This window comes from Mytilus galloprovincialis, chromosome 11, assembly GCF_965363235.1.
Source record: "Mytilus galloprovincialis chromosome 11, xbMytGall1.hap1.1, whole genome shotgun sequence".
NCBI lineage: Eukaryota > Metazoa > Mollusca > Bivalvia > Mytilida > Mytilidae > Mytilus > Mytilus galloprovincialis.
In genome coordinates, this window is record NC_134848.1 from 75,719,815 (window position 1) to 75,747,577 (window position 27,763).

Consider the following 27,763-nt stretch of genomic DNA (forward strand, 5'->3'; position numbering starts at 1 on the left):
TTTCTCGTTATATATATATCTTAATTTCAACAAGATACTGTCAATAGAAAGCAATACAAATGAACAAACCAAAATATATGATTAGTTGGTCTATTATTTGTGGACAAGGTCGGATTCAGAGGTGGAGCGCACACAAATGTCTCTTGTCACCAGATATATTTCGAGCCCCCTGTTTTAGATCGTCGCCTTATTCTTATACATGCTATACGTAGCAATAAGTCAGAGACACAGACTGTTTAATATTTCCTAAATACCCATTTTCTGTTTTTCTTTCTGTTTAACTTGTTGTTTGTTGTATTTTCTTCCTATTATTTAACACTTATTATGTAGAATGAACTACAATGTATAATTATGTTAAATTCATATTTAACTTCATTTGCATTGATGTTGAAGAACATCGTTATGTTAGTTCGTTGTCGTCTCGTGAACATTTTTCCGAATGTAATTATTATTAATGTAATACATGCTCCTGTAACGTTCGTTCTTATCTTTCCTTTCATCTAAATGTAAGAATGCTCTATTATTGTTGACATGTATCTAACAACTCCTGTTATTCTTATCAATCTTTAACATGCATAACAACGACAGAAATATAGAAATAGATTTGCCCAATAGATAACTGAGCTGAGTCTACCACGCATATGTTTGTTCATAAACTTTTTTTAAAATTACTTAGATGCATACTTTTTAAACGTGATATTCACCAAACAATATAATTCCAAGTAATGTTGTGTTTGTTCAAAGGACTGACACATTTATATTAAACCTTCGCATGTATTAATTGATGTTTATTTCACTTTGTCTTTCATTCGTAATAATCTTTAACAAGTAAATCAAATACGATAATTTAGAATTATATTTGCCCTAAAATACATTTGATTAGCTGTGTCATATGTGTGACGTCTACAACTGATATCCATTTTTTCATCATAATCTATACATTTACTTAAATTGATTTTTTTTGTACCATAATATTCATGAAACAATATAATTCTTAGTGTTGATTTGTTTGTTTAAAGGACTCATTCAACTTATATAACCTTCTCATTTCAGAAATCTAAATCAAAATGAAATATCTACAATAGAACCATTCACTTTTGTGGATCTTCCAAGTCTTCGTTTTTTGTGAGTGACTGATTTTTTTATAAATATACCTGTAATTGACCTTGATCTGATTTTAACCAGTGTAAAATATTGTAGATGATACAAGTGATTGTCGGTAGCTTATATAGATGTTAGAATGTCGATTCAAACTAAATTGTCTATACCATTCATGTATGTGACAAACATAGAAGACCATAGTTACTGAATTTACGTTAATATAATTTTGTAATAGATGATAGAATAGCAGGAGACGAGTATCATGTTGAAGTACCCATTCTACGTCCGTTGGTAGGTCAGGTAATTGTTAACGTATGTATGTATCTTCTTATCTTCTTTCCACTAGATTAAAAGACCATAACAATGGTAAACTGTTTATCCGATTATTATAATTGTATTTGACTGTGTGTGTGTATTTTGTTTTAGCAAAACACGTTTGTTTTCTCTTTTTAGATATCTATTTAACAACAAGATACGGTCATTAGAAAGTAATACGTTTATAAACATGACCAACTTATATCAGCTGTAAGTCGTTATGTATTTATTACGTTTTATTTTTTTAAAACAGACAATATCTATAATTTGTTGATTTAAAATTTGACCTCAAAGACGGATTCAAGAGTGGCGCGCATTCGTGTGTCGCTAATCCGCAGATATATTCTAAACCACCTCTGCTAGATTTGATCATTATTCTTATATGAGTCTTAACACCCAAATTTTCTGTTTTTTTCCTTGAGTATAACTTGTTGTTTGTTTTTTATTTTCTTTATCTTTCAATTTAATGCTTGTTATATAGTGTGATCTATACATATAATGCATATTAAACTTTATATTCAATGATGTTCATGATAATGTTCATGTTGGTTGTTGCCTCGTGAAAATTTATCTGACATCTAAATATTTATTAATAATTAAATCGAAGTTGATTGCAAGAATGTATGTCTGTGCTGAATATATTCCATTCTCACCCCAACCCCTTGAAATTGACATTGTATTGGGTCGATGCCACTGCTGCTGGAGATTTATATATCCGAGGGTATTACAAGCCTAGAAGTCAGCATTGTTTGTGCTGACAAGAATTGTCATTGATATGGTTATATTTATAAATTTACTGTTTACAAATTTTTGATTTTTTTGAAATACTAAGACTGTTCTACCTCAGACATAGATTACCATAGCTGTAGTTTGCAAACCTTTTAGAAATTTTGGTCCTCAATGCTCTTCAACTTCGTATTTTATTTGGCCTTTTGGATTCGAACGTCACTGTTTGGTTGGTTTGTAATTATTCCACATGATGTCGATCAACATTTCATATTCCCTTCTGAGTATCATGTTCCCCTCTGACGCCGGAATTGCCTTGTACGACGTTACCCACAGTTAATGTTTTAAATTTTTTATCACCCTCGTAAAATATGAATATTCTTGGGTGAACAAATCTTCATATCTTCCTCGTGCACGGAAAATAAATGTATTATATTCAATGAGGTACGAAAAAGGTCAATGTACGAAATGGTCAGGGTACGAAAAGGTTTTTGCCATGGTAAGACATGGAGGTACTAAATGGTTAAGGTACGAAATGACTATGATTCCAACAAAGTAGGAAATGAATCAATTAAATTATGTGCTTTGATAAATGAAACACACATAATAGGTTGCATTTCTGTAAATATTGACAATGCAATTTCCCATAGGAACTCCTTTTACGGCTAAAACTGTATCACTTTTACTATGAAGTTTTGAAAAAAATCTTATCCTAGAATTGAAAGTTCATATGCACAACAATTTTTTTCAAAGGTCAAAATATAGGGCTGTGCGGCATATTTTCAACGTTTATATGCCCCGAACTTCTCAGAGTTTAAACTTACACTAATTTTCTTAACTACCCCTACCTCGAATGAAAGGTTATCACAGATTTCAATGTAAACAATATGCACGTGTTTATTTACTGGTAACATTCCCAAGTTCTGTCTCTGCGATATGGAACACAGAGAGCATAACTGGGAACCAGTATGTAAACAAAATGAATTTTCTATGAATATTCAATTACTCCCCAAAAGAGGCGTGTTTTGAGAAACAGCTGTATTTACAAAGTGCAACCTATACAGACATTTATTCAAATAGAAAACTCTCTAAAATCAGTTTTTCTCACATAAATACTCATTTATCAGAATTAAAGTCTTAAAGAAATCACTGTGTATACTCTAAGTTTTTCTTTACTATACATTTTATACCCCCTCCCCTGTTTCAATTTTTTAAAGAATTTGAAAACAAGACTTTAATTATTGCCAGCTTACCCTATTTGCATATTGTCTGATAAAAAATGCCTAAAACCTGTTAAAAACTGTTCTGATAACATATTGAAAGCATATCAGAATATCATAAATGTAATGTTTAGCAGACAATCATTACAACATTCAAGATTATATAAAATATCCAATCCAGCCTCTATCTCCAGTCCACATCTTACTGTATGCCTATTTGTCAATTAAAGAACTCATTTTCTGCCTCAAATGGTCAATTTAGAATTCTTGTCACAACAGTATCATCTTTAACCATATATCTGACACAATTTAGCTACTATATATACTAGAAGTGTTCAAACAAAGCCATATTTGCAATAGTTGTATGTATGCAGATACCAGTCTGAGATATAAATTCACTTAAAATGTTGTAGAGATGACTGCTAACATTTGATTTTTGTATAACTTCCCAGCATAGTTATTGTTTTCTATATCAAGAACTTTAAAATCATAAAATCATAGCATTTACAAGTTAAATTATTTGTTTTATGACCCAGGGGGTAGGCAATTTTCTATGTTTCTTGCCCCTGGGGCCTCAAATTTCCTAAATAATTCTGCTGTTTCTAGCAATTTGGAATATTTAGAACATATTCAGGATAGAACACACTATTGTAAGTTTTCTTGAGATATTTTTGTTTTTCTAGCTTGTTTTTATTATGCCGTGGTGACAAAAAAGCAGATTTAGGTGTCGCGGCTTACTTTTGGGTTATCAAAAGGACACAAATACCCCATAAATAATATTCAGGAAGGATCTATGAGTTTCAATGACTGCGAAGAGTAAATATAAGCACTTCTTAACAATTTAACTTACAAATATGCAAATATTATGATTTAATTTTGTATCCAGGACTTTAAGTAAACTATGCATACTGTAAACTGTGAATTTATGCTGAGTCATCATATTTAAGGCCCAGGATTCTATCAATCTTCATTAAATTTTTATAAAACTTCTTATTTGAGTTAATTTCTTTAAAATCTGTGAAATAAAGCAAATTTGATTAAATTCTGAATGTTCCCCTTTTTCACCCTATATAGGTTGCATTTCTGTAAATATTGACAATGCAATTTCCCATAGGAACTCCTTTTACGGCTAAAACTGTACCACTTTTACTATGAAGTTTTGAAAAAAATCCTATCCTAGAATTGAAAGTTCATATGCACCACAATTTTTTTCAAAGGTCAAAATATAGGGCTGTGCGGCATATTTTCAACGTTTATATGCCCCGAACTTCTCAGAGTTTAAACTTACACTAATTTTCTTAACTATCCCTACCTCGAATGAAAGGTTACCACAGATTTCAATGTAAACAATATGCACGTGTTTATTTACTGGTAACATTCCCAAGTTCTGTCTCTGCGATATGGAACACAGAGAGCATAACTGGGAACCAGTATGTAAACAAAATGAATTTTCTATGAATATTCAATTACTCACCAAAAGAGGCGTGTTTTGAGAAACAGCTGTATTTACAAAGTGCAACCTAATAACATTCTTCAATAATAATGATGCAACTTCAATAGATTCAAACTTTTTTAGAAGGGTTAAACATGCTACTTGTCTCTTACTGGTATATATTTGGTGCCCTCTTGATTTACTATGTTCAGCTGAAATTTATTGTAATTTATTTCATATCCCTTCTTTTACATTTGTTTTGAACATAGACATAATCAAAATGTACACCAATCACACACATATTATAAAAACAAGAAGGTTCAATTAAAACATTTACTTTGTGGAAGGTTACTAATGACAGCAAAATAAATTCGTATCTACAAAAATTTTATCTTCTTTAAACCCTTTTCATTCTAATCTAGAATTTTTTTTTCAAAAAAGGATGCAAAACTTTATAATCGTTCAACACACAATAATTAGTTATTTTACGTTTTCCATATCAACAAAACATTTATGCTAATTAAGTTGCAGCAGTGTTTTTTTTTCATATGTTAGATGAAATATATATTATAAATATTACAGATATTTACATGGAAACAATATCAGCAATATCGAAGAACACGCTTTTGGCAACTTAACAACTTTGACTTGGTTGTAAGTTTATTATTACTTTACGCATATAGAAAACATATAAACAGTGCAACGATATATTCAGCTGGTACATGATTTGATATTAAGTTTTAAATTTATCATTGTCAGGTGATCAAGTATGTGTTGCAATTATTGATTGTTACTTTTGTTATCTTTTTTGTTTGTTTCTGTTGGTTTTAGATTGCTTTATTTCCCAAACCATCATCGTGTTAATTCATGGATGTATGATTATCATGTATTGACAATTAGTTTTCGATCAATAAGCTACCAGTTGGATCTGTTATAACATGTATAACCTCCGTTTGGAACTGTAAATGTTCAATTTAATTGACGAGTTCTATAACAGTTCTTTCCGAGAAATTTAAAAATAAATATAGGGTAAAAACGTAGGAGTACATTAGAGGGAAGAATAGTTAGTAATGACATATGTGAGGCAAACTCTCTAGTCATGATTTATAACACGAAGAGTAAGATCGAATAACCCTGTAAATATAAGTTAAAAAAAGGAAACATAATCTACTAGAAAAATAGTGTTCGATGTATATGTTTGAGTTCGGTTAATTCTGCATATATAAAAAACATGTTTAGTAAATTATTTGCAAGTGTTGAAGCTGCAATAATTGTAAATGTTGATATCTGCAATGATCGTTAGTAAATGTTTTTAACAACATTGTTTGAGTATTGATTGTCAAGGACGCTCTTTGAACTAGATGGTCCGAAACCACAATTGTCGTCCCTTGATTTTCGTTGTTCACGAATATAGTCCCTAGTGTTGACAGTTGGTTACTTGCCATTAATTCTTATACCCCTTCCAAATTTATTTCTCCATGTTTAATGCCTCAAATTGTAAGTAGGGGGGTAAAGTTACACTGTAAAAAAAATTGGGTCCAGAATTTGAAAGGAAAGTAGTGATTTGGTCCAGCTGAAAAAGGTTGAGAATTAGTACTTCGGAAGCTGTCAAAAGATTTCAAGACGCCCTAAACATAAAATTGTCCATATTTTGAGTTAGAGGCGATGAAGTTTTCTATAATTTTGATATAATTTGTCCCAAAAGTAGTACAACACACTGTAAAAGTTTCTTTGAGAAAGCGCAGGTGGGATTTTTTTTATTTTCATTTATGTTCTAAAAGAAATGCACTACGAAATAATTGTGTTCTCGGACCTAAGAGATGGAATTTGTAAATATAGAATTCCCTAAATGATTTGATGGTGTCAATTTGTCAAATAGCATGAAACTAAAGGATTTAAACTTTTGTTTTATAGAATTTCTGCAAAAATGACCAATTTTGTCATTTTATGGTCAAAATAGGCATTTATAGCTTTTATAATATTGATGCATAAATGGCATCCTGACTTTCTATCTGACAGGTTTTTCATGTGTCAATATTTGTGTGTCTATGCCTTTATCTAGTTCTTTGACGTATTTGTGAACTCTGAATCTACAGAAAAGAAGATTATCTCAGACAATTTGTGCAAAATGTGTTGTATAAATGACCCTTGTCTAACGCCCTGTTTGGATGAAGTAAAAAGTGGGGAGCTTGGTACATAAAATTTGATTTCCATAATAAAGACCTCACTAAATTTGTATCAAAAGCACTTTACAATGTCTATTGTACCTGTCCCATTTCACATAATATCTTTCTTTTCTTCTGTAGGATAGCAAGTGGTTTAAATATAAGCCTGTTGAGAATAAATTGCATGCAAGTTTTTCCCTAAAAAGGCAAAAAATCAGACCATACTGTTTGTGAGAAAAGTTAATTGCAAGAGTCTTTTTGTGCTCAGATTTGTTGTATCATGTCACTTGAGTATAGAAATGATAAAAAGACACAATTTTTTATTTCTTATAGCCTTAATATGCATTTTTTAATGTAAATATGTGGCACGGCCTTAATTGATCCTAATTTATTCCAGTCTTACTTGGCCTAAGACCCTTTTAAACTAATATGATCTGTTATTTGTAACTTTTCTTTCCATTTAAAGTACTTTCAATACACATGTAAGGATTATTTATAACCAAAAAGCTTCACAAATTTAAAATTGTTAGAAAATATTACATCTTCATGTAAGGCCCCCTTCATTGGAAAACCTCAATTTTTAGGCGCAGGCTCATATAAATTTTACTTTTGAATAATTATGCCAAGTCTGAAAAATCAAGTGAGTACTCTATTGCTTTTAGTACAGGATAAGTTATATATTAAGGCATTTTACAAGTATTTTTTTGCAATATTTTAATTTTTAAAGCCCCAAATGTTGATAGTTGAAATTTTTCAATTTTAACGTCAAAATTTTACACGCAAAGATGAGTATAGAACTTGAGTTATTGTCTATAATATACATCCTATTGTTATGAAACTTTGTAAGCAGTGTTATAATTTATTAAGCTTTGGTCATACCAAGTTTTTTTAAGATTTGTCAACCGTTTCTATCCTATTAGGTCCGAGACCACAATTGTCGTCCCTTGATTTTCGTTGTTCACGAATATAGTCCCTAGTGTTGACAGTTGGTTACTTGCCATTATTTTTTATACCCCTTCCAAATTTATTTCTCCATGTTTAATGCCTCAAATTGCAAGAAGAAGAGGGTGAAATTACACTGTAAAAAAATTTGGGTCCAGAATTTTAAAGGAAAGTAGTGATTTGGTCCAGCTGAAAAAGGTTAAAAATTAGTACTTCGAAGCTTTCAAAAGTTTTCAAGACGCCCTAAACATAAAATTGTCCATATTTTGAGTTAGAGGCGATGAAGTTTTCTATAATTTTGATATAATTTGTCCCAAAAGTAGTACAACACACTGTAAAAGTTTCTTTGAGAAAACGCAGGTGGGATTTTTTTTATTTTCATTTATGTTCTAAAAGAAATGCACTACGAAATAATTGTGTTCTCGGACCAGATGGTTTGCCTCATATCTTTATTAATTTCGCAGTATTGCCATAGAGGAATTAATTTATGATAAAGAGGAAGATTTCAGATTCTAAACTTACCATTTATATGCAGTAAAATATCCTCTGATCCAACGTTTGAAGACTGCATATGGTAATCGCTACATAAAATCATCACAGATTCGAGAATATGTGTGCATACTCAAGCATACTTACGAATACCACTTGTAATGTAGTATCGGTGTCTTCCGCCATTTATGATTGTAAACATACAGAACACATTAGGTCGAGATTTTTAATAAGGTTAACAAATTCTAAAGCAAATGTGCACCTTACTGATAATACTTTTCATTTAAGTGAGCACATTAAATTATTTTTTTTTTCATTTTGAAAGTAAAGCATTTTGTTTGATACAATGTATTTTATGTACGTAAATTAAAAATACTACTATTTAGAAAAATTCTACAGGATATTTTCTTTAATATTTTACTACAGGATAATACACTCGAGACGAATTTTTTCTTTAACATTGTCTCTGCGTATCATTATAGCTATATTCACATATGTTTTTGTCATTTATATTTTTCTATCTATTTACATTATGGTGATGTTTCTTGTATAACCCATGTGATTTTACACATAGCTGTAAATATTCTTATATTTTGATATTCGACGATTTTAAAATTTTATGAAGGTCTTTCTTTTTGAAATGAACATCATTAACGGATTCCTGGGTCAATGACTATAATCAAATTAACGGTACCAATTTGCTTGCACAAGATTCGCATTTCTACAATACATGTCTCTTCAGTGATGCTCGTGGCCAAAATATTTGAAATCCAAAGCTTATATAAAAGATGAAGAGCTATAATCCAAAAGGTAAAAAAAAATATAACCAAATCCGTGAAAGGTATCAGAGCTTTGCATGAGGGAGATACATTCCTTAATTTATAATAACTTCTTCATTTTGTAACAGCAAATTTTAATAACACAAAAAATCCGTATTTTCATGCCAGTACCAAAGTAAGGTTTCTGTATGGATTTGACAGTTTTTTTTTGTATTTTAAGGGACCTCTCGGGAAATCAACTTGATTGTGACTGCAGTATTTATCCATTCTGGTCATGGTTGATTGAACGATCATCCATAGGAACAAATGCTAAATGTAGCAACGGAACATTAGTTACATCGCTTCAGTCAACTGTGCTTGAAGCATGTCATCGTAAGTAGTACCAGTATTGACATTTCAAAATATAATGCTACAAAAAGTACGAAAGATACCAGAGGGACAATCAAACTCATAAATTGAAAATAAACTGACAACAACATGGCTAACAATGAAAAAGACAAATAGACAAACAATAGTACACATTAAACAACATAGAAAACTAAAGAAAAAGCTACCCGAACCCGACAAAAAACTAGGGGTGATCACACGTGCTCCGAAAATGTTCCTCTTGTTATAACAAATCCGGTAAAAAGTCTTGTTCGGTAGGTCACGTTAATTAACGGGAAGGGGATTGTAGTTATGACGTAAGGAACATATCTGATATCCTTTAGGAAACATTCAATTCATGAATTGATGAATTCTATTTTAAACAGCAGAATTTCTGATAACTAAGATAGTTTGTTCTTATGACAAAAACGTCATTTAGTAATGTGAATCAACACAAACAAATTTGAATAAAAAAGGTACAACACAGTATCTCCTGTAGATCAACAAAATATATTTGAATGGACAATTACCCTAGAATAATACAGTACATTTGCAAACTTTTTGCAAACACAAATACAACACATATGTTTGGTATTAATATTGCTGATGAATCGAGTAACGAAACATAAACATGTATGAGTTCTTCTCTATTATTTGTTAATAAACATATATGCTTCTATTGTCTCTTTCTACTTAACAATGACGTCGAAAATTATGCGTCAATCTGTCTTTGTCTTATGAGTTTGAAGGACAATTCGTATATCTGATTTCATTTTAAAAAGACATTTTCATTTCTCTATATATTTTCATTAAAACCACGACATGAACGTGAACGTTCACATATGCTTTAAAATAAAACTGCATCAGAAGTCAATATTTGCTTTACACATCAACAAAATATGTTTATGCATTGTATTTCAATAATAATATTAAAACTGGTAAATTCTATAGGTCTGTTAAGGTTATTTTATTTGAAAATGTTTGATATTACAATAATGTCTTTTACAATTCATGGTGGTATTCTTTTGTTTCAGCTGATAACTGTCTACAATGCTTCAATGGTGGGAAATGTGTGGCAATGGGTTATACACTTATATGTGAATGTATAGGACAATGGACCGGGAAGTTTTGTCAAGGTGCATATTTAGTTATTTTACAGGAGACATAAAAGTAATGAAACAACTAAATTTATATATGCTAAGTATACAAATGGGCACTTAAGATGAAGTTATTTAATATAGGAGGTGTGTCGGTCATTTTTTCAACCATTGATGGTTATACTTATACAACTACGTATTCAAAAACTACATTGTTAACTGGTCATGTCCAGTTCAAATGAAATACTAGCTTCAAATGTATTTCCATTGAAACAGTAGAAATATGTTTTTAGTCAGTTTTTGGAAAATAGAATAATTTCATCTTTAAAAGAAAATAATGAAAAAGAAATGCTTTAAACATTCAATCCGTTTCGACGCTTTTCCGGTCAAATCTACATCATAAACGTTCAAATCCTTAAAAATAACTAAGTAAAGGCAAACTTAATTTGGTTAAGACCTTCATGAAAGGTTAAATTTAAATAAGTTACCAAACTAGTAACACTCGACAATTTTACAACATTTTAACTTTTAATGTCAAAATACATTCCAATGCCTTGACAACAAGCAGAACGTCCAATCTTTCGTTTTAACGTGTGTTTATTGATTTAATTCTACACTCAAATTTAAACTGAAAGTCAGTGTACCTCGTACGACTGTGGTTTTGGTGATTGTTATATAGAGCCTGTGAATGGTACAGCTCAGTGTTTGTGTGACGACATACATGTTAACTTTTGTCCAGGTAAGTTGTGTAATTTTTATTACAAAGTAATGTAGACGTTGTTTTAAAATCGAAATCAAGTGTTTTAATTTCTTGTTAGTGCATACAAACTTTTTTCATCTGAAATTCATTTAAGACCATGAATGTAACAATTAAATAAAACAAACATTTGTTTGAATTTGCTATAATACATCAATCATATTGATGTTATATATTAGTTCAATTTTAGAAAATATTATATCATATAACATCAATATCATCAAATAGGATGTTCATATCCAAAGTAATGACGATACACAATATTTTGAAGTGTTCATAGTCATACTTGAACTGTTTCATTGGTTAATTATGAATGTTGTCAGTACAAGATATTTTGATGATTACCTGTATTCATGTTTTTACACATTGCATGCTTAAACATATATCCTGAATTCTAATTTGTATGTTTAGTTTATTTATCAATCAATAATCTCAATATTTTAATGCATACTAACAGTACTAGCTGTTCATGTGAGAATACAAGGTTGCTTGCTTGTAGGAATGATTGGTTTAATAATCTTTGGTTATTATTAGAAATGTGATCAAAATTTAAAAAGAAAATGTTTTATGTATTGTTACTTAAAAATATTGTTGTTAAAGAAATTTAAGATCATAACTTTTATAGACATCAAACAACGATTTAATGATTAAAAAATACTTTTTACCTTTTGTCACAGGACAATTGTCATTATTTTACGAAAAGGAAATTATCCCTTAAATAAAGAATAATAGATTTTCAATTCATCACATATTGTATTACATATATTTGTATTCTACCTCTTTTGATGAATTATTTAATTAGAATTGTTATCTTAGCTGTAAAAAATAAATCCTTAAACATTTTTATACATGATACGTTTGAAACATTGTTCATAAAATGTATTGTAAGCAATATTTCATTGTTTGTATAATAAAATATTTTTCTTTTTTAATCAAGCTTATTTTAAAGCAACGGACAAACTGTTTAAACCTTATTTATTTATATGTTTTTTTTTTTTCTATATTTATTCAATTTATGAATCGCGGACATTTCAAATTTATTAAGGTAAAGTTTCATTCTGATGCTAATAAAGAAAGTTATCAGAAGAATTAATTCAATGTATTATATTATCATTGTATGTACGTATGACCTGAGAATATAGTCTAGATACAACATCAGCATACGATGGACATAATGCGACGTGAACCTCTAAAATATAAGGACAAGAGAAGGTAATGGTCTGAGGGTTATAAAAGTATATGGTTTGTAAAAACAGGCTGTTTTCTACCTTTATTTGTAAAGGCTCAGTTAATCCCTCAGAAAGTGTTTTTTTTTGTACATAACCTTTCCAACTAGATGCATCTACAATATAATTTATAGGGGATATGAATGTTTTCTTTACCATGAACTCACTACATATTTCGGCTTTATTTTCATCGACAATATATACAATGTTTGCCGAAACAAGATAAAAGTTCAAATTACACTGGAACACTGTCACATCAAGTCAAAATAACACCTCAATAATTCCAAATCGTTAAATACAGCGTCTCAAACAACATAAGGACTTAAGTCATAACATACATGTACTTACAGGTTTCAAGGTGTTTCAATATTACGTATTTTACACATTAAAGTGTGTTAAGAACTGATTTTGAGGTAAGTGTTCAAAGGGGAGAAACCGCAGATAGTTTATATTCTTATAAGCATAATTTGAGATATTGCAACCTATCAAAAACCTTTGCACAATACGTTTTAAACGTTTGTTATAAATCATATCATTACCAAAGTACTAACAATCGAGCTGTAATTCTATCGGGGACAGCGAATGTATCTCGATTTTCTCGATTAACCTTATTAAGGAACGCTCAGAGCCGACAACTTGAATGGGACGGGTGTTAAAAAAACGAAACAGTTAATGAACTGTATGACCAAAAGTAACCAAGTTCGTTTATAATATGCGTTTACATTTATTAATAAAAACAACCATTGCATAAAGGAGAACAAGACAACCGTTTATGATGTTGCTCTGTATACCCATGCTTTACTGTACCCCCGTAACTTCTGTTAATCATTATTCATAACTGATGTAAATGTCCTTTGGTTTTGTGAGTCTTTATTTACTCCTTGGTTTTGATTGTTAATGTCTTCTCTTTGTGACACAATCTATTTACATCTTATGCAACAGTACATTTTGAGATACTTCTGCACTGTTATAAGAATTACTGCCATTTTTCAAGTTTGTCAAGCGAAAGTGAGATTGAACAAAGAAATTGAAAAATTTCGCACATTATCACTAAGTCTCAACAGATAACTTGTTGATTTTAAATAGAATACTGTTACGTTCATAGTTGTGCTTTTATAACTCTGAACTAATGAAAACAACAGCACAACACATATTGCAATATAAAGTATTCCTTTATTCGCCATGTTTTGTTTTCACGATTTTGGAATGGTAAATTAACTTGCTATAACGCATATTTATCTTTTTCTACCATTTTCTTTTGTCAGTACTGGTCCCCATAAAAGAAGCAATAACATAATGTAGGCATGTTTGAATGGTTGAGGAACATACCCTAGCAACATTGTATGAAGTACAAGAACAAACAAAAAAATTAACATACGGAAATTGTTTTTAAATATTTCACTGGTGACTTTAATTACGTTTCCTGGACATGTACATGTATGGATGTGTGTAATTGATATTAAATGTTTTTGAAAAAAAATAATATGGGTTTTTAATAAAAAAATTTGTGTTTATATAAGATCATAGATCGCAATTATATATTTATATATATATATATTTTTGTTTGCTGTAGATTCATTTATGTTCGTGGATATCTATTTTTGTGGATTGAGGAAAACTTGTGTTTTTGTAGATATTTGATTTCTTGGTGTGGACAATCTCTGTATGCAACATGTGCAAAGCTTATAGAACATTTGTAATTCATTAAACACTTGCATGTATATAACACCTATACCCACGAAACCCATGACAATTGAGTAAAAATGAATCCACTGTATTGAGTAAAACACAAACACGAGTTCTGTCTTCTATAAAAAGAGATCACATTCGATTCCTCCATAGTAACCGTCCTTTAAGATCGGTATTTCTGTGAATTAAGTACATAATTTTTCTATGATTTTAGATTCGAACGCGCCCATGCCATAACTACGGTAGGCAGAGCTCCTCGAAAAAAATCAGATTTTGACATTTAATGAAGTGATTCTTAATAGCTTTTGAGCTTATTTTCAACAGAATATACAATATTCCTTTCGTAGCTAAGTTTTAGTGGTGAATTAATGCACATTGATGTGAATAATTGAGATATTCAAAGTCTAGAAGTCGTCTCAATTTTTCAAAATGGCGGATGGAAATGTAGATCCAAAAAGTTCGACCAAGTCTTATGCTGAAGCAGTTTCTCCTAAAGACAAAACGTCAAATGATCAGTCAGTAAGTGAAGTTAAACCAATCTTCATCTTGGAACAAGACTTATTTGGTTCTAATAAGCCCTCACAAGACCAGTACCTCACTCATCTCGAGCTATACAGATCTGTTGAACATCTTGTAGACCCCAGTCATTTGAAAGCTTTACAAAGGGTTAGGGGTTTATGGAGATTATATTTTGACAATCAGGAAGACCGAGATAAAACACTCACAAATGGTCTTGTTATTCGTAAAAAGCTAATACAAACATATGCTAGAAATCCCAAAACTGCTGAAAATGAAGATCCTAACAATGTTCGAGTAAGAATAAAAAATATACCTTGCTCAGCAGATGACGGTCAAATTCAAAGAGCCCTTGAATTTAATCACTGTGTAGTACATACATTATTTCGTGAAAGGCTACGAGTCGATGGACGCGTAACAAATTGTCAGACTGGCGATCGCATTGCAATATGTGACCCAATACCAAATCCTTTGCCAAAAACTTTATTCATAGGTAAATACAAAGCAGTGGTACTCCATCGAGGTCAAGTTGACACCCGTACAAACATTAAATGCAATAAATGTCTACAAGAGGGACATAAATCTTATGAATGCCCAAACGATTGGGTGTGTCGAACATGTGGTGGAAGCGGTCATAAAGCAAGCTATTGCACTACTTGCCCAGATGATTGGGTATGTCAGACATGCGGGAAGTCCGGTCATACAGCAAAATACTGTAATGCAGACTCCGATTCTTCTAGTGAAGATAGCCAATCTGAATCAGAATCAGATTCAGACATTCCCACACATCCAGAAAGCTGTCAAAAGGATGCGTCACAAACAACCCAAGCAGCTGAAGCAGAACAAAAAACGCCTAGCTTTACTTTTAACAAACAGGCAAGCAACAATCTTGAAAATCATTCAAACCTAAGTGAAAAAAAGGAACAACGACATGTCAAAAAGGCTAAACGAGCAAAAAATAAAAAGGACAAACAAAATTCAAATAAAGATCAGCCGAGCATGGAACGCTTCCTAGCAGAAGCCTTTAGAACCCCATCAAATAAAACCAATGAAGAAAAAAAAACACGTACTAAACAAACAGCAAGTACTCCTACTGATGAGCTTCACAAGAGAGAAGAACCAGTGAAAAAAACAAAATCCTACGCTCATCTTAATTATAACTATCAACTACAAATCTTCATGTGTTTTAAATTGTATATATTGTATATATTTCTTTGTTTACTTTGTATTATAAACATAGACTGTGTTTATCAAGTGAACAAAATTGTAATTTGTGAATGTGATGTCTATATTGTAGATAGCATACATTCAAAAGAGAAATATCAGAATAGTTGTTTATTTAAAAATGTAGTAAATACAGCATATATGAAATTATTTGTAAATGAAAAATGTATAGACTATGAATATAAAAGTGGTAAATCTTCTTGGATAAAAAATATTGTTCCATGCACATCTAAAACAAATGAAAATTGCTTAATTGGTTGGAGCACTAAATTAACGAAATGCAGTATTCATAGACACACTTTAATCCTTTGTCATAATATATTCTTGGAATCAAGTAAAAAACAGCCAGTCTTGAAGTATAAAAGTACAGTTTCGGTAAATGACAATCTTCCGATGTTCTTTTCTTCAGGATACGAACATATTTCTACACAGTTATTTTTTATAAACATTAACGAAACAGCCAAAAATATCCAACTGTTCTTGAACTTAGATATCACACACTTCTTTGTTGTGCACATATTTCCAGAATTGAGCACTTCTAGTAAAGTCATTTGGCTAACAACATTCTGTGACACGATTAATTCCATATCTGTAAAAAAATATAAAAGTTGTAAATACAAAAGAACCACCCGCGCTATCAAAATTACAGTAAATGACAATGCTAATGTTTACAAAATACAAGACGTTTTCAGAAAGTCAGTAATGAAACTAAAAATAGAAATTAACTTTACCTGTGCTATTTATAGGTCTAAAAATAACTACATGTTTATCTGGGTCACGATACATAGAACAGGTTTATACATTTTGCTAGATTTAAATAAATCGTTTAAGAGATCAACAATTAAACTTCTTTAATACTATAATGAAAACAAAAAACTTCCACATTTGCTCACTTAATTGTCAAGGTTTAGCGAGAAAGGAAAAGCGCTTTAGATTATTCTCTTGGTTTCAACAGCAGAAATGCGACATTTTAATGGCACAAGAAACTCACTTGTCAAAAGATTTGATAAAGCAAATTAACAATGAATTCCATGGCAAACATCTTCACAGCCTAGGCACAACAAATTCAAGGGGAGTTTCTTACTTTATTAATAAATCACTAGACTTTAAATTAATTAATGAATTTTGTGATAAAGAAGGGAGAATTATTATAATTAATATAGAAATTCAAGATAAGATTTTTACCTTAGTAAACTTGTATGCACCTAATGAAGTTCATGCAAGAAACCAATTTTATAAAAAAGTAAGTAAATTAATTGAAGAACACACTCTTGGTGCTCTAATAGTAGGGGGAGATATGAATGATTTACTCTCAGCTTTAGATACAAAGAACAATAAATTACATAAAAAGTTAAAAAAGCCAGTCAATGGTTTAAAACAATTAATTAAAACACATAAATTGATAGACATTTGGAGACAATTAAATAAAGATAAAAAACAATTCACATGGAAAAGAAAAAATTCTACAAATGAAGCTAGTAGAATAGACTTCTTTATAATATGCACACAAGCACGCCTAAGTACTGTATCTGCTGATATCAGGCCTGCACAAATTTCATTCACAGACCACCAGGCTATTTCGCTTAAATTAGACATTTATGCAAATAATCGGGGTAAAGGATATTTTAAAATGAATAACAGTATATTGACTGATACTCAGTACAATAAACTAATAAATAAGTTAATTGAAAAGTATGAGCAAAATTTTAATCTTACAAATGTCCTAAATCAGTGGGACCTGCTAAAAACTGACATAAGAGAGTCTACTATCCAATACTGTAAATCAAAAGCCAGAGAAAGGAAAAATAATATTTTAATAATGGAAAATAAACTAAATCTTTTAAATGAGAGATTAGACAAATTACCTGATAGGAAAAATAATGAACTTTTTAATCAAATAAAAAATTTAGAAAAAGATTTAGAAGAGATATACTCTTTAAAAGCCAAAGGAGCCCAAGTTAGATCAAGAATAAAATGGGTAGAGGAAGGGGAAAAAAATACTAAGTACTTTTTATCTCTAGAAAAAAACAGACAGGCTAAAAAATCTATTAATAAATTAATGACCAAAACCGGTGAGGTTACTGTTGATCAAAGTGAAATTTTAGATGTAAGTAAAGAGTATTATAAATCTCTGTACAAAAGTACATGTCCCGAAACTGAAATTTTAAAGACATACATAGAAAATACCCCCATTGATCATTCTTTAACTCCTTGTGAAAGCAAACAAGTGGATGGTAAATTAACTTTAGAAGAGCTAACATCTTCTATTTATAATATGAAACTAAACAAGACTCCAGGCAAAGATGGCTTAACAGTTGAGTTTTATCGACAATTTTGGCCAAATTTAAAACATATTGTATTGAATGTTTCTAATACATGTTATGATAATGAAACTTTATCTGAGACCCAAAAGATTGGGATAATATCATTGATTTTTAAAAAAAATGACCCTTTGTCCTTAGATAATTACCGTCCAATTACTTTATTGAATACTGATGTAAAACTTATTACATATACTTTAGCACAAAGACTAAAAAAAATCTTACCCCTAATTATACATAGAGATCAAAATGGTTATGTTAAAAATCGATATATAGGATTTAACGTACGCCAAATTCAAGATATTATAGATTATGCTGAAAACTTTAATATTGATGGAGCTATACTATTCATTGACTTTTCTAAAGCGTTCGATTCACTCGAATGGGACTTTATGCTGGAATCATTAAAAAAATTTGGATTTAATAAGTCTTTTCAAAAGTGGGTCAAAACACTTTACCATGATATAAAAGGATGTATTTTAAATAACGGGTGGATTTCTGAAACCTTCGGGATTCAACGGGGAATTCGACAAGGATGCCCTTTAAGCGCGTTATTGTTTGTTTTATCAGTTGAAATACTGGCTTGTAGGATAAGGGATAATAATGATCTGAAAGGGATACAAATAAAAATTGATAAAAATACTCACAGCCTAAAAATCTCACAGCTAGCAGATGATACAACTCTCTTTCTAAGATCTAAAAATGAAATAAAAAATGCACTTAATTTAATAGAAACTTTTGGATCTTTTTCAGGGCTTAAACTTAATAGAAATAAAACAGAAGGTATATGGTTAGGTAAACTAAAACACTGCAAAGACAAATTTGAAAGTATCAATTGGAAAGATACGGTGAAAAGTCTTGGCATTTATTTTGGCCTGAACAAAAAAGAATGTGAAACAATAAATATAGAAAGACAGTTTGAAAAATCAGAAAGGATACTAAATGATTGGAAGAAAAGAAAATTGAGTATGATAGGAAAAATAACTATAATTAAAACACTAGTTATTCCCAATATAACATACGTTGCTTCATTGATAAATCTAAGCAGTGAAATTATTAGTCAATTTAAAAAAATCTTATTTAATTTTTTATGGGAGGGTGGTAGCGAGAAAGTTAAACGCTCAGTGTTAAGAAAAGATTATATTGAAGGGGGATTAAAAATGACAGATATTGACGCATACATTGAGGCTATTAAAATAAATTGGGTTAAAAGATTAACTGATGAAACTTGTGCTAACTGGAAAATCATACCTACTTTTTATTTTAGAGAGTTTGGGGAAAATAATTTAATATTTAAAATGAATCTTAATACTCATAAGTCACTAGAAAACCTTAAAAACTTACCTACATTTTACTTTGAAATTTTGAAATGTTGGATTAAAAATGGAGGTGGAAAGACGAAAGTACCTGATAATTATAGAGATATAAGAAAGCAAGTTATTTGGGGAAACCAATATATAAAAACAGGTGGTAAAAGTTTATATTATAGTAATTGGGTAAAGGAAAACATCATTTTTGTAAATGATGTAATTGATGATAAAGGAGAAATTTCTCATAAAATATTAGATAAACTTAAAAAGAAACAAAATTGGATTTCCGAAATATGTTCCCTTCGGAAAGCTTTACCCAAAAGTTGGATCCAAAAATTAAAGAGCAATATATCAAAACATACTAAAATCAACATTACACAAGACATTAAAATGTTAAGTAATGGATTGTATTACGATCTAGACAAAATTAAGTTTAAAGAAATTTATAATATTATTATCAGGTCAAATAAAGAGCTTCCAGTAGGTTTTTGCTCATGGAAAAACCAACTATCAGGTGAAAAGGTTATATATTTCATTAAGAAAAATTTATCTTTCACCTTTCTTTTTTTAAAAGATAATAGATTAAAAATGTTTAGATGGAAATTACTGCATAATATTTTAGCTATTAACCATAATTTGTATCGCTGGAAGGTAGTTAATAGTGAAAACTGTGAACTATGTTCTAAATCTGATAGCTATAATCATTTTTTCTTTGAATGCACATGGGTAAAAAATTATTGGACATTTCTACACAAAATATTTATGTATCTTAATATTGGGCAACATGTTTTTTGTCTACAAAATCTTGTAGTAGGGTACAAAATTGAAGATGTGGATTATCATGTACTTAATCATATTATAACAATTGTTTGCTTTGTGATTTATAAATGTTTTTATTTATCCGAAAAGAGAACCAAATATGTGAATATGATGTCAGTCCTAAAAAACGAAATTGATACACAAATTTTATATCATCCGGAAAATTCCTTTTTGAGAAAATTTCAAAGAAAAATTTTAGAAAATTGATTCTTTGGCTGTCATATTTATAGTTGATTGACCTACATTTTTGAGAATCACAAAAATGTCATTGAAATAAAAAGAAGACAAATTTCTAACGAAATTGCCTTTTACTTTTTTTGTTTGATTATCATATATAGTATATCATTCAATGTTTAGCGTACTTGAAAGATAAGACACTATCTAAAAACTACCATAATTCAATTATACTGACCTCTTAATCCGATCGAAACCATGCTCTTTCACTTTCGATTAATCCAAAACTAAAAGCTAAACAAAAGACGGTCAAAGTTCCGTTTTTCTTTTCATTGTGAAGTAAAGTACATGTTGTAGACAGCTATTACTCTGTTAATTGTAACTAACACGCAATACTACATGTATGTAAAATTATAAAAAGTTTACCAATAAAATCCCCTGGTTTTATTGGTAATTAACCATACAGGGCAGAACCTTAATGCCATTGTTGTAACATTAAGGAGATTTGTTAACAACTATTATAGTAAAATAAAGTATCTGAAGTTGAAAAAAAAAAAAAAAAAAAAAAAAAAAAATGATTTTAGTTCATCGCGAAAATGATTGATATTTTCGTTTATCATATGTTTAGTAGTAAATACAATAGTTTTAAATATTTGATCAATAGGCTGTTGTTTAATCCATATCGCGCAACTTTGATGCGCACCCATTATCGCATACCCTTTATCACTCCCCTACTATTAACCGCATACCCTTTATCACACGGCTAATTTTTTTTCTTTTTTTTTTACATAAAGTCAATTTTTATTTATTTAAAATTAAAAAAATATTTTCCCTCAAAATAGGTCCAATAGAACGGTGATTCGGGCGTGACGCAATTTATTGAATGACGTCCTTGTTTGGTATGTCAAGGAACGAACATCAAGTTTTCATATTTTTTGCACACTAAATGCAACTATGAAAATACAAAACACACAAAAAATTGTAATGTAATCCAGGTGCTTTGGATAAGTAATAACATTAACAGTACCAATTTTCCTGCACTAGATGCGCATTTCGACAATATATGTCTCTTCAGTAATGGTCGTGGGCAAAATATTTGAAATCCAAAGCTTATATAAACATGATAAAAGATGAAAGAGCTATAATCCAAAAGGTCCAAAAAGTATAGCCAAATCCTTGAAAGGATTTGGCTATACTAACTGATCAGTTCTTTTTTAGGTTTTTAAAACAAGACAAAGGTAGAACTGAAGGTAACCCAGTGCTATAGATCAGAAAACAGTTCATATTTTATAATACTCTCCTGTTCAAAAATATGATAAAACGTATAAAATATGGCAAAAACCGTACATGCCGTATCACCCTCGACCATTATCATCCCTTGGTCTTAAAAGCCTTTGGGCTGATATTGGTGTCTAGGGATGATACGACATATGATACGGATTTTGCCATGTATTATTCTCTATTTACCATTCTCAGTTGCATTTTCTATACACTACGGCAATGCATTTCTTGTTCCTTGTCATTTCCGTTTTGTACATTTCGATTGTCACGCATCAAGAAGCCAATAATGCACTTACTTCCAATGTCTTGTATGTGAGCGTTACCGAAGTAGATTTATAAAAGGAAGTGCATAATATAAAATGTTTATTTTTTGTCTCTCTCTTATAAGTTTTGTGAATCAAAATGTTTGCCATAGTTTCGTTATTTGATTTAAGAAACAAAATTGTTTCATCTGCTCACTAGGAAGTTTTCAAATTATGTTTTGAATGGTCAAGTTTAATTTCAACTCTTTTAATGTTATTTTCATTTCTCAATTTACATGACATGATTTTCTACTGCGATCACGGAAGATCATTGGAAAAAAGGGACAACCTTCAATTACTCCTCTGTTTACCCTTAAAGTTGCAAAAATCCATCTATTATTGAACACTGAGCTATCTATATCAGAATATAATGTCTTGATTCCGTTAGTGATTGAACTGTTAAAGCCGAAATTTTCGAGAGTTTGTTACATGAAGGACCATTTTTAAGTATAAATGCTTTTAGAAACACAATGGCACTTTTAAAATTAAATGTGTGTGTGTAATCTATGATATCGTAATTTTGTATACTCTGTTTGGTCTGTATTTATGATTAGATTTAGTTCATTTTTTTTTCTTTGAGCTAATGTGTATAAAAATATTTTATAGTCTGCATTTAATAAGGAGATTGGCCTATAATTTGAAAGATCTGTTGAACATTCTTTTTCGTATATAAAGTTAAGAATACTTTGTCTTATGTGAAATCATAGCTTTTGCCTGTCTAAGCTTGTACTAAAAAAGTGTACAATGATAGGGCCTAATGATTGCCAAAACTTTTTTATACAAATGTGTTGTGATACCATTTCTGTTGTAAATATATTCCCATGATTGGGCAATAATTTCGATTTCTTTTGAATATAGTTTTTGGAAATATTTCTTTTCAATTTGAAGTTTTTCCATAGATCTGTAAAAATATTTCCTTGGTGATCTGTTAGTTTGTTTTTGTTTTTGTTTTTCTTTTGTGAGGTTTTTTTTTGTTTGTTTGTTTTTTATACATAAAAATTATGCTGTATGTGTATTGCCTTGTTCTTCCCAATCTTGTTTCGATCTTCATTGGGCGCCTTTAACTTTATTTTAATAGTGATTTTCTAACTGACTTTTAATTTGATTGTTTTTGCAAATATTCATTGTTTTAAATTATCTAATTTTTTTCAGTTAAATTATTAACTGTTTTGGCCATTTGTTTGATTTCATTTTTTGTTTAACTTAGAACTAATGGGAAGAACAGCAAAAGGGAGATTGCAGTATAAATATATCTACTTCATTGACTTAAATTTTCAGTATTCCTGTCGCTGGTTAACGGTTTTCTCTGTCTTACTCCAACAGTACAAATATTACCAAGTGTGCTTAAAATGATCACCATCAAATAATCAATTAACCAATCAATTATCATACACTAACACCGTAACGTCTGAACAGTCATGTCTTCACACCCAAACTCAGAAACTATAAAATAAAACTATAATTTATTTTACAATCATTTACTTTAGCAGCTCAAAAAAACAGTAAAATCAAGAAAAATTCTCCTTCCCTATCCTCCATTTAAGCAAACACAAGCAACTAAAGCATACGGGATCAATGTTTTCAAAAATAATACTTTTAGTAACCTCGATGTTGAATAATTGGTCCCAAAGTATAAATGATTATTTCCCATCCTCGTGTAGTTCATCGCTGTGTACAAGTTTCGTTGTGATCAAATAAGAGTAAATAAACTCGTTCGCTTCGGATAAAAAAAAAAGATTTAAGGATTATCTTCTGTTTGATTCTTGTCAGATAATCAATATTCGTGTTCGTCAGAATAGTAAATAAAGCAAGGCATAGTATTTACAACAAAAAGCCAAACTACTGAAATCATTTTATTAGAAATATACACAGTTCTTTCTTAAAACGATCTTATGCTTTGCAATCAAGACTTAATGTATCAAATACATATTTATGAAAACTTATAAAATATAAAATATAAAACATAAACATTTGATCAGTAATAGCACCTGATGATAGATGTTTTAATTATAGGCAATTTTAAACGAAGACAGAATGGACTCCTCGGTGATATAGAATTAACACAGAGGCGAGCTCACATGTATACTCCAAATATTAGACTATAACTCCATCTGGAAAAAAAATAAAAGCAAGTTTGAAATAATTACCACACCTTGATTTTTATGGTTGTCGATAAAGTTTGCCATATGTAATACAAAAATGAAAAAACAATACCAAATTACAACTTGTTAGCACATATAAGGAAAGAAAGAAGATCGTTTCCTTGTAACTCGGAACATTCCAAGTAAGAATTGCACGACGAAGTTGCAAGATATTTTTCTGCAATCTTCTTTTCTGTTGATGCCCGATCTACGACAGTAGAAGGACATTATGTTTTCTGGTCTGTGTGTCCGTCCGTCTGTCCGTAGACAAACATAGAAAATGATAGTGCGAAGTTCAGGTTAAAGTTTTTGGTCAAGGTAGTTTTTTATGAGATGGATTTTAATTAACTTGAAACTTTGTACACATGTTTCCTATGATATGATCTTTCTATTTTAAATGCCAAATTAATGTTGTGACCCCACTTTCACGACCCACTGAACATGGGAACTGATTGTGCGAGTGGGGCATCTATTGTTTTATTTAAATTGAACAAAAATGCTCTAAACAGAATACAAAAATGGCTTTTTATTGTTGTACAACACGGATTTTTCTAAAATACGATTTGTATCTTCATTATTATTGTTAATGATTAGTCTGCTAATCATATACAAAAAAATAAAGACTTAGATCAAGAATGATCTCGTGTGCTTCAGAAGGGTCAGCAAGTTCTACTCTGATTAATCTTGCTAGTGAATTGCATTAGGTGTGGTCAAAACTGTGAAAAATAAAATTATAAAAATATCGAACTCCAAGGAAAAATCAAAATCTCAAACCCATCAAAAAAATAATACTATTATATCCCTAACTTGGTACAGGAAATTCTGTAGAAAATTGTGGATGTAAGCTGGATGTATATCTAGCTCACTTTCGCAATTGTATGACAGTCGCATAGAATTCCATTATATTAACAACAATATATAAGCTAAATATACAGATATAAGGTTAACATGTCAAAATTTAGGATTCCTGTCCACATTGTGGTATTATCTTAATCATTATAAAACTAGCTCGCATGCATACTGTAAATTCAGAAATTAGTACGTGCATTTTTAAGTGTGATTTTGACATTTTACACTAAAACGTGATTTATTTTTTTGCAATTTTAACATTTTAGACTAAAACGCAATTTAAAATTTGGCGATATTGAGAAAGCTCCTGTTATATTCATATGAAAATTTTCAAAATGAGAGTTTAAATTATTGCGATTATAATTCTCACGAATTTTTGCAATAATGAAAATATCGCAATCAATTCTGAATTTACGGTACACCCTATGAGAGCCAAAATGAAGACAAATATTTAAAAAATAGCATGGCACAATAAAACAACAGAGAACAGCATTACGGCGTTGATAGTAACTGTTGTAAGATATATGTGACATCTGTGACATAGATATTCCAACGAAATTATTGTAAATAATTTATTATTTAAATTGCATATTTGCAAGCAAACTATTGCATATTATATTGCTAATTATATGGTAGTATGTTTGCTCATTGTTGAAGGCCAGACGGTTGCCTTTAGTTGATTACAACCATATATGATTATATGAGCACTGGTGAATAGTTATTTCATTGGCAATCATAGTACATGTTCTTAGGTTATTTTTCAACATCGAATTTAGAAGAAGAACAATTGACATTGAAAATATGGAAAATGTCAAAAAGACAACAAGGCGACAAAAGAGCAGATAACAGCCAAAGACCAACAATGAGTCTTCAACGCAGAGAGAAAATGTTGATCATTGAATTTGACCTCATCTGACCTCTTAATAAAAATATGTACTATTCATACAAATATATTATGTGTATAAAGTAGGAATGTCAACGAGTACTCGATAACTAGCTCGGAAGGTCGAGTACTCGAGTACAATTTTAGTAATCGGATACTCGTTTTCCGTTTTGTAAATCTTCAATATTCTCCTTACATTTCCCCTCACTTGAGTTACCTTTGAATAATCATTCGTTATACTAATAAAAATGACATATGATAACAATGTTTATCCAGAGACTGCTATGTATGTCTCATAAAGTAGTCTCAGTTTTATCTATAATCGCCAGCATAGTCCGTTCATGCCGAAAGGTTTTTCATTTGCAGGACTTGTTCTAAAAAGTAAAATCACAAAAATACTGAACTTACAGGAAAATCTAAAAGGAAAGTCAATAATCATATGGCAAAATCAAATAACAAAACACATAAAAAACGAATGGACAAGAACTAACTTCGAAATATTCTTTCATCTGAAGTTGTGGTACAATGATCATATTTTTGAACAAGTTTCAGATTTAGTTCATGAACACACAAACTTAGTTTGTAGTCATACAGAGTGTGTCACTGAGTTCTGCAACAGTACGTCTAAGTTTTTCACAAACCAATTGACGCAAACTGAATATGACAGACATGAACCAACGACAACCAGTTAACTAAAGACATCTAAAATGGGACAGGTACATAAATAAAGTGGCGGGGTAAACATGTTTTTGACTTGGCTTACTTTTTGACAGGTGTTATAATGATAAACTTGCACACACTCAATGCATATAAAGGAAGATCAAGGAATATTCAAATATATATGTACTTGATACATATTTATTGCATGCGAACACCAATTCCCCAATACACAACACGGCTCCAATTCCACAAAGAACACCGGTAGCAACGATAGCTCCTATAACCATGCTGAAATATATTACTGGTAAGTATTGTAAGTCATGCAATAGTAATCCGTTTATTTAATTTTCTAAACGAAATCATTGACATGTATCTCAGGCAGCAATTATATTCAAAATGAAAGACTGGCCTGGCTTCCTGTGAGCTATGTCTATTTTAAAAGCAAATACTGTTGATTAGTTTTGAAAACACATCAACCATATCACAAAGTTTTTTTTATTAATTTACTGATTTAAGAAACGGAACGTCATTATTTTCAATATTTTTTGGCAAAATTATAGTAATAGCTAAGAAAATATGATATATCCAAAAAAGAGAAACAGTTGATTTGAAAAACCTAAAGACCTACTTGAGAACAAATCAATTTACGAAAAATCATATATGGCAGAATTTAACTAATGACCACAACTTAACCAAAGTCTCCTGACTTCGAACAGGCATAAACAAAATGTGGCAGTGTGAACATCTTAGTGAGTGTTCTGTCATCCCCTAACCAGAGACAGTGGTCTGACAGCACAACGAACTATTTAAAACAACCAATAAAAATAAAAATTGCTTATTTTATCAGATCGATACGAAGCAGATTAAAATATATCACAAAAACACAGACTGGGCGTGACAGGGTTTTTAGGCATACCTACTACAAAAAACACATACAAATCACAAATCTGAGAGTACTCGTAGTTACTGGCTGATAGTT

The 27,763-nt window shown here is 30.4% G+C and overlaps 1 protein-coding gene and 1 long non-coding RNA gene across 3 annotated transcripts in view; one reads left to right on the forward strand and one right to left on the reverse strand.

Moving 5' to 3' along the window:
- Window positions 1–417: 417 nt before the first annotated feature.
- LOC143052814 (neurogenic locus notch homolog protein 1-like) overlaps window positions 418–27,763 on the forward strand; it is a 314,515-nt gene continuing 287,169 nt past the window's right edge. The window contains exons 1-5 of one of the 2 annotated variants that reach the window (XM_076225925.1): window positions 418–1,125; window positions 1,555–1,626; window positions 5,377–5,448; window positions 9,390–9,541; window positions 10,570–10,671. In XM_076225925.1, the coding sequence (XP_076082040.1) occupies window positions 1,607–1,626; window positions 5,377–5,448; window positions 9,390–9,541; window positions 10,570–10,671 (346 nt within the window). In that variant the 5' untranslated portion in view covers window positions 418–1,125; window positions 1,555–1,606. The remainder of the gene's footprint in view (window positions 1,126–1,554; window positions 1,627–5,376; window positions 5,449–9,389; window positions 9,542–10,569; window positions 10,672–27,763) is intronic. The other variant, XR_012971252.1, reaches the window with a different exon arrangement.
- On the reverse strand, window positions 16,141–21,229 carry LOC143052815 (uncharacterized). The gene is made up of 3 exons (XR_012971254.1): window positions 20,907–21,229; window positions 19,013–19,061; window positions 16,141–16,633 (listed from the first exon to the last, which is right to left on the reverse strand). It is a non-coding gene; the product is annotated as an uncharacterized LOC143052815 (long non-coding RNA).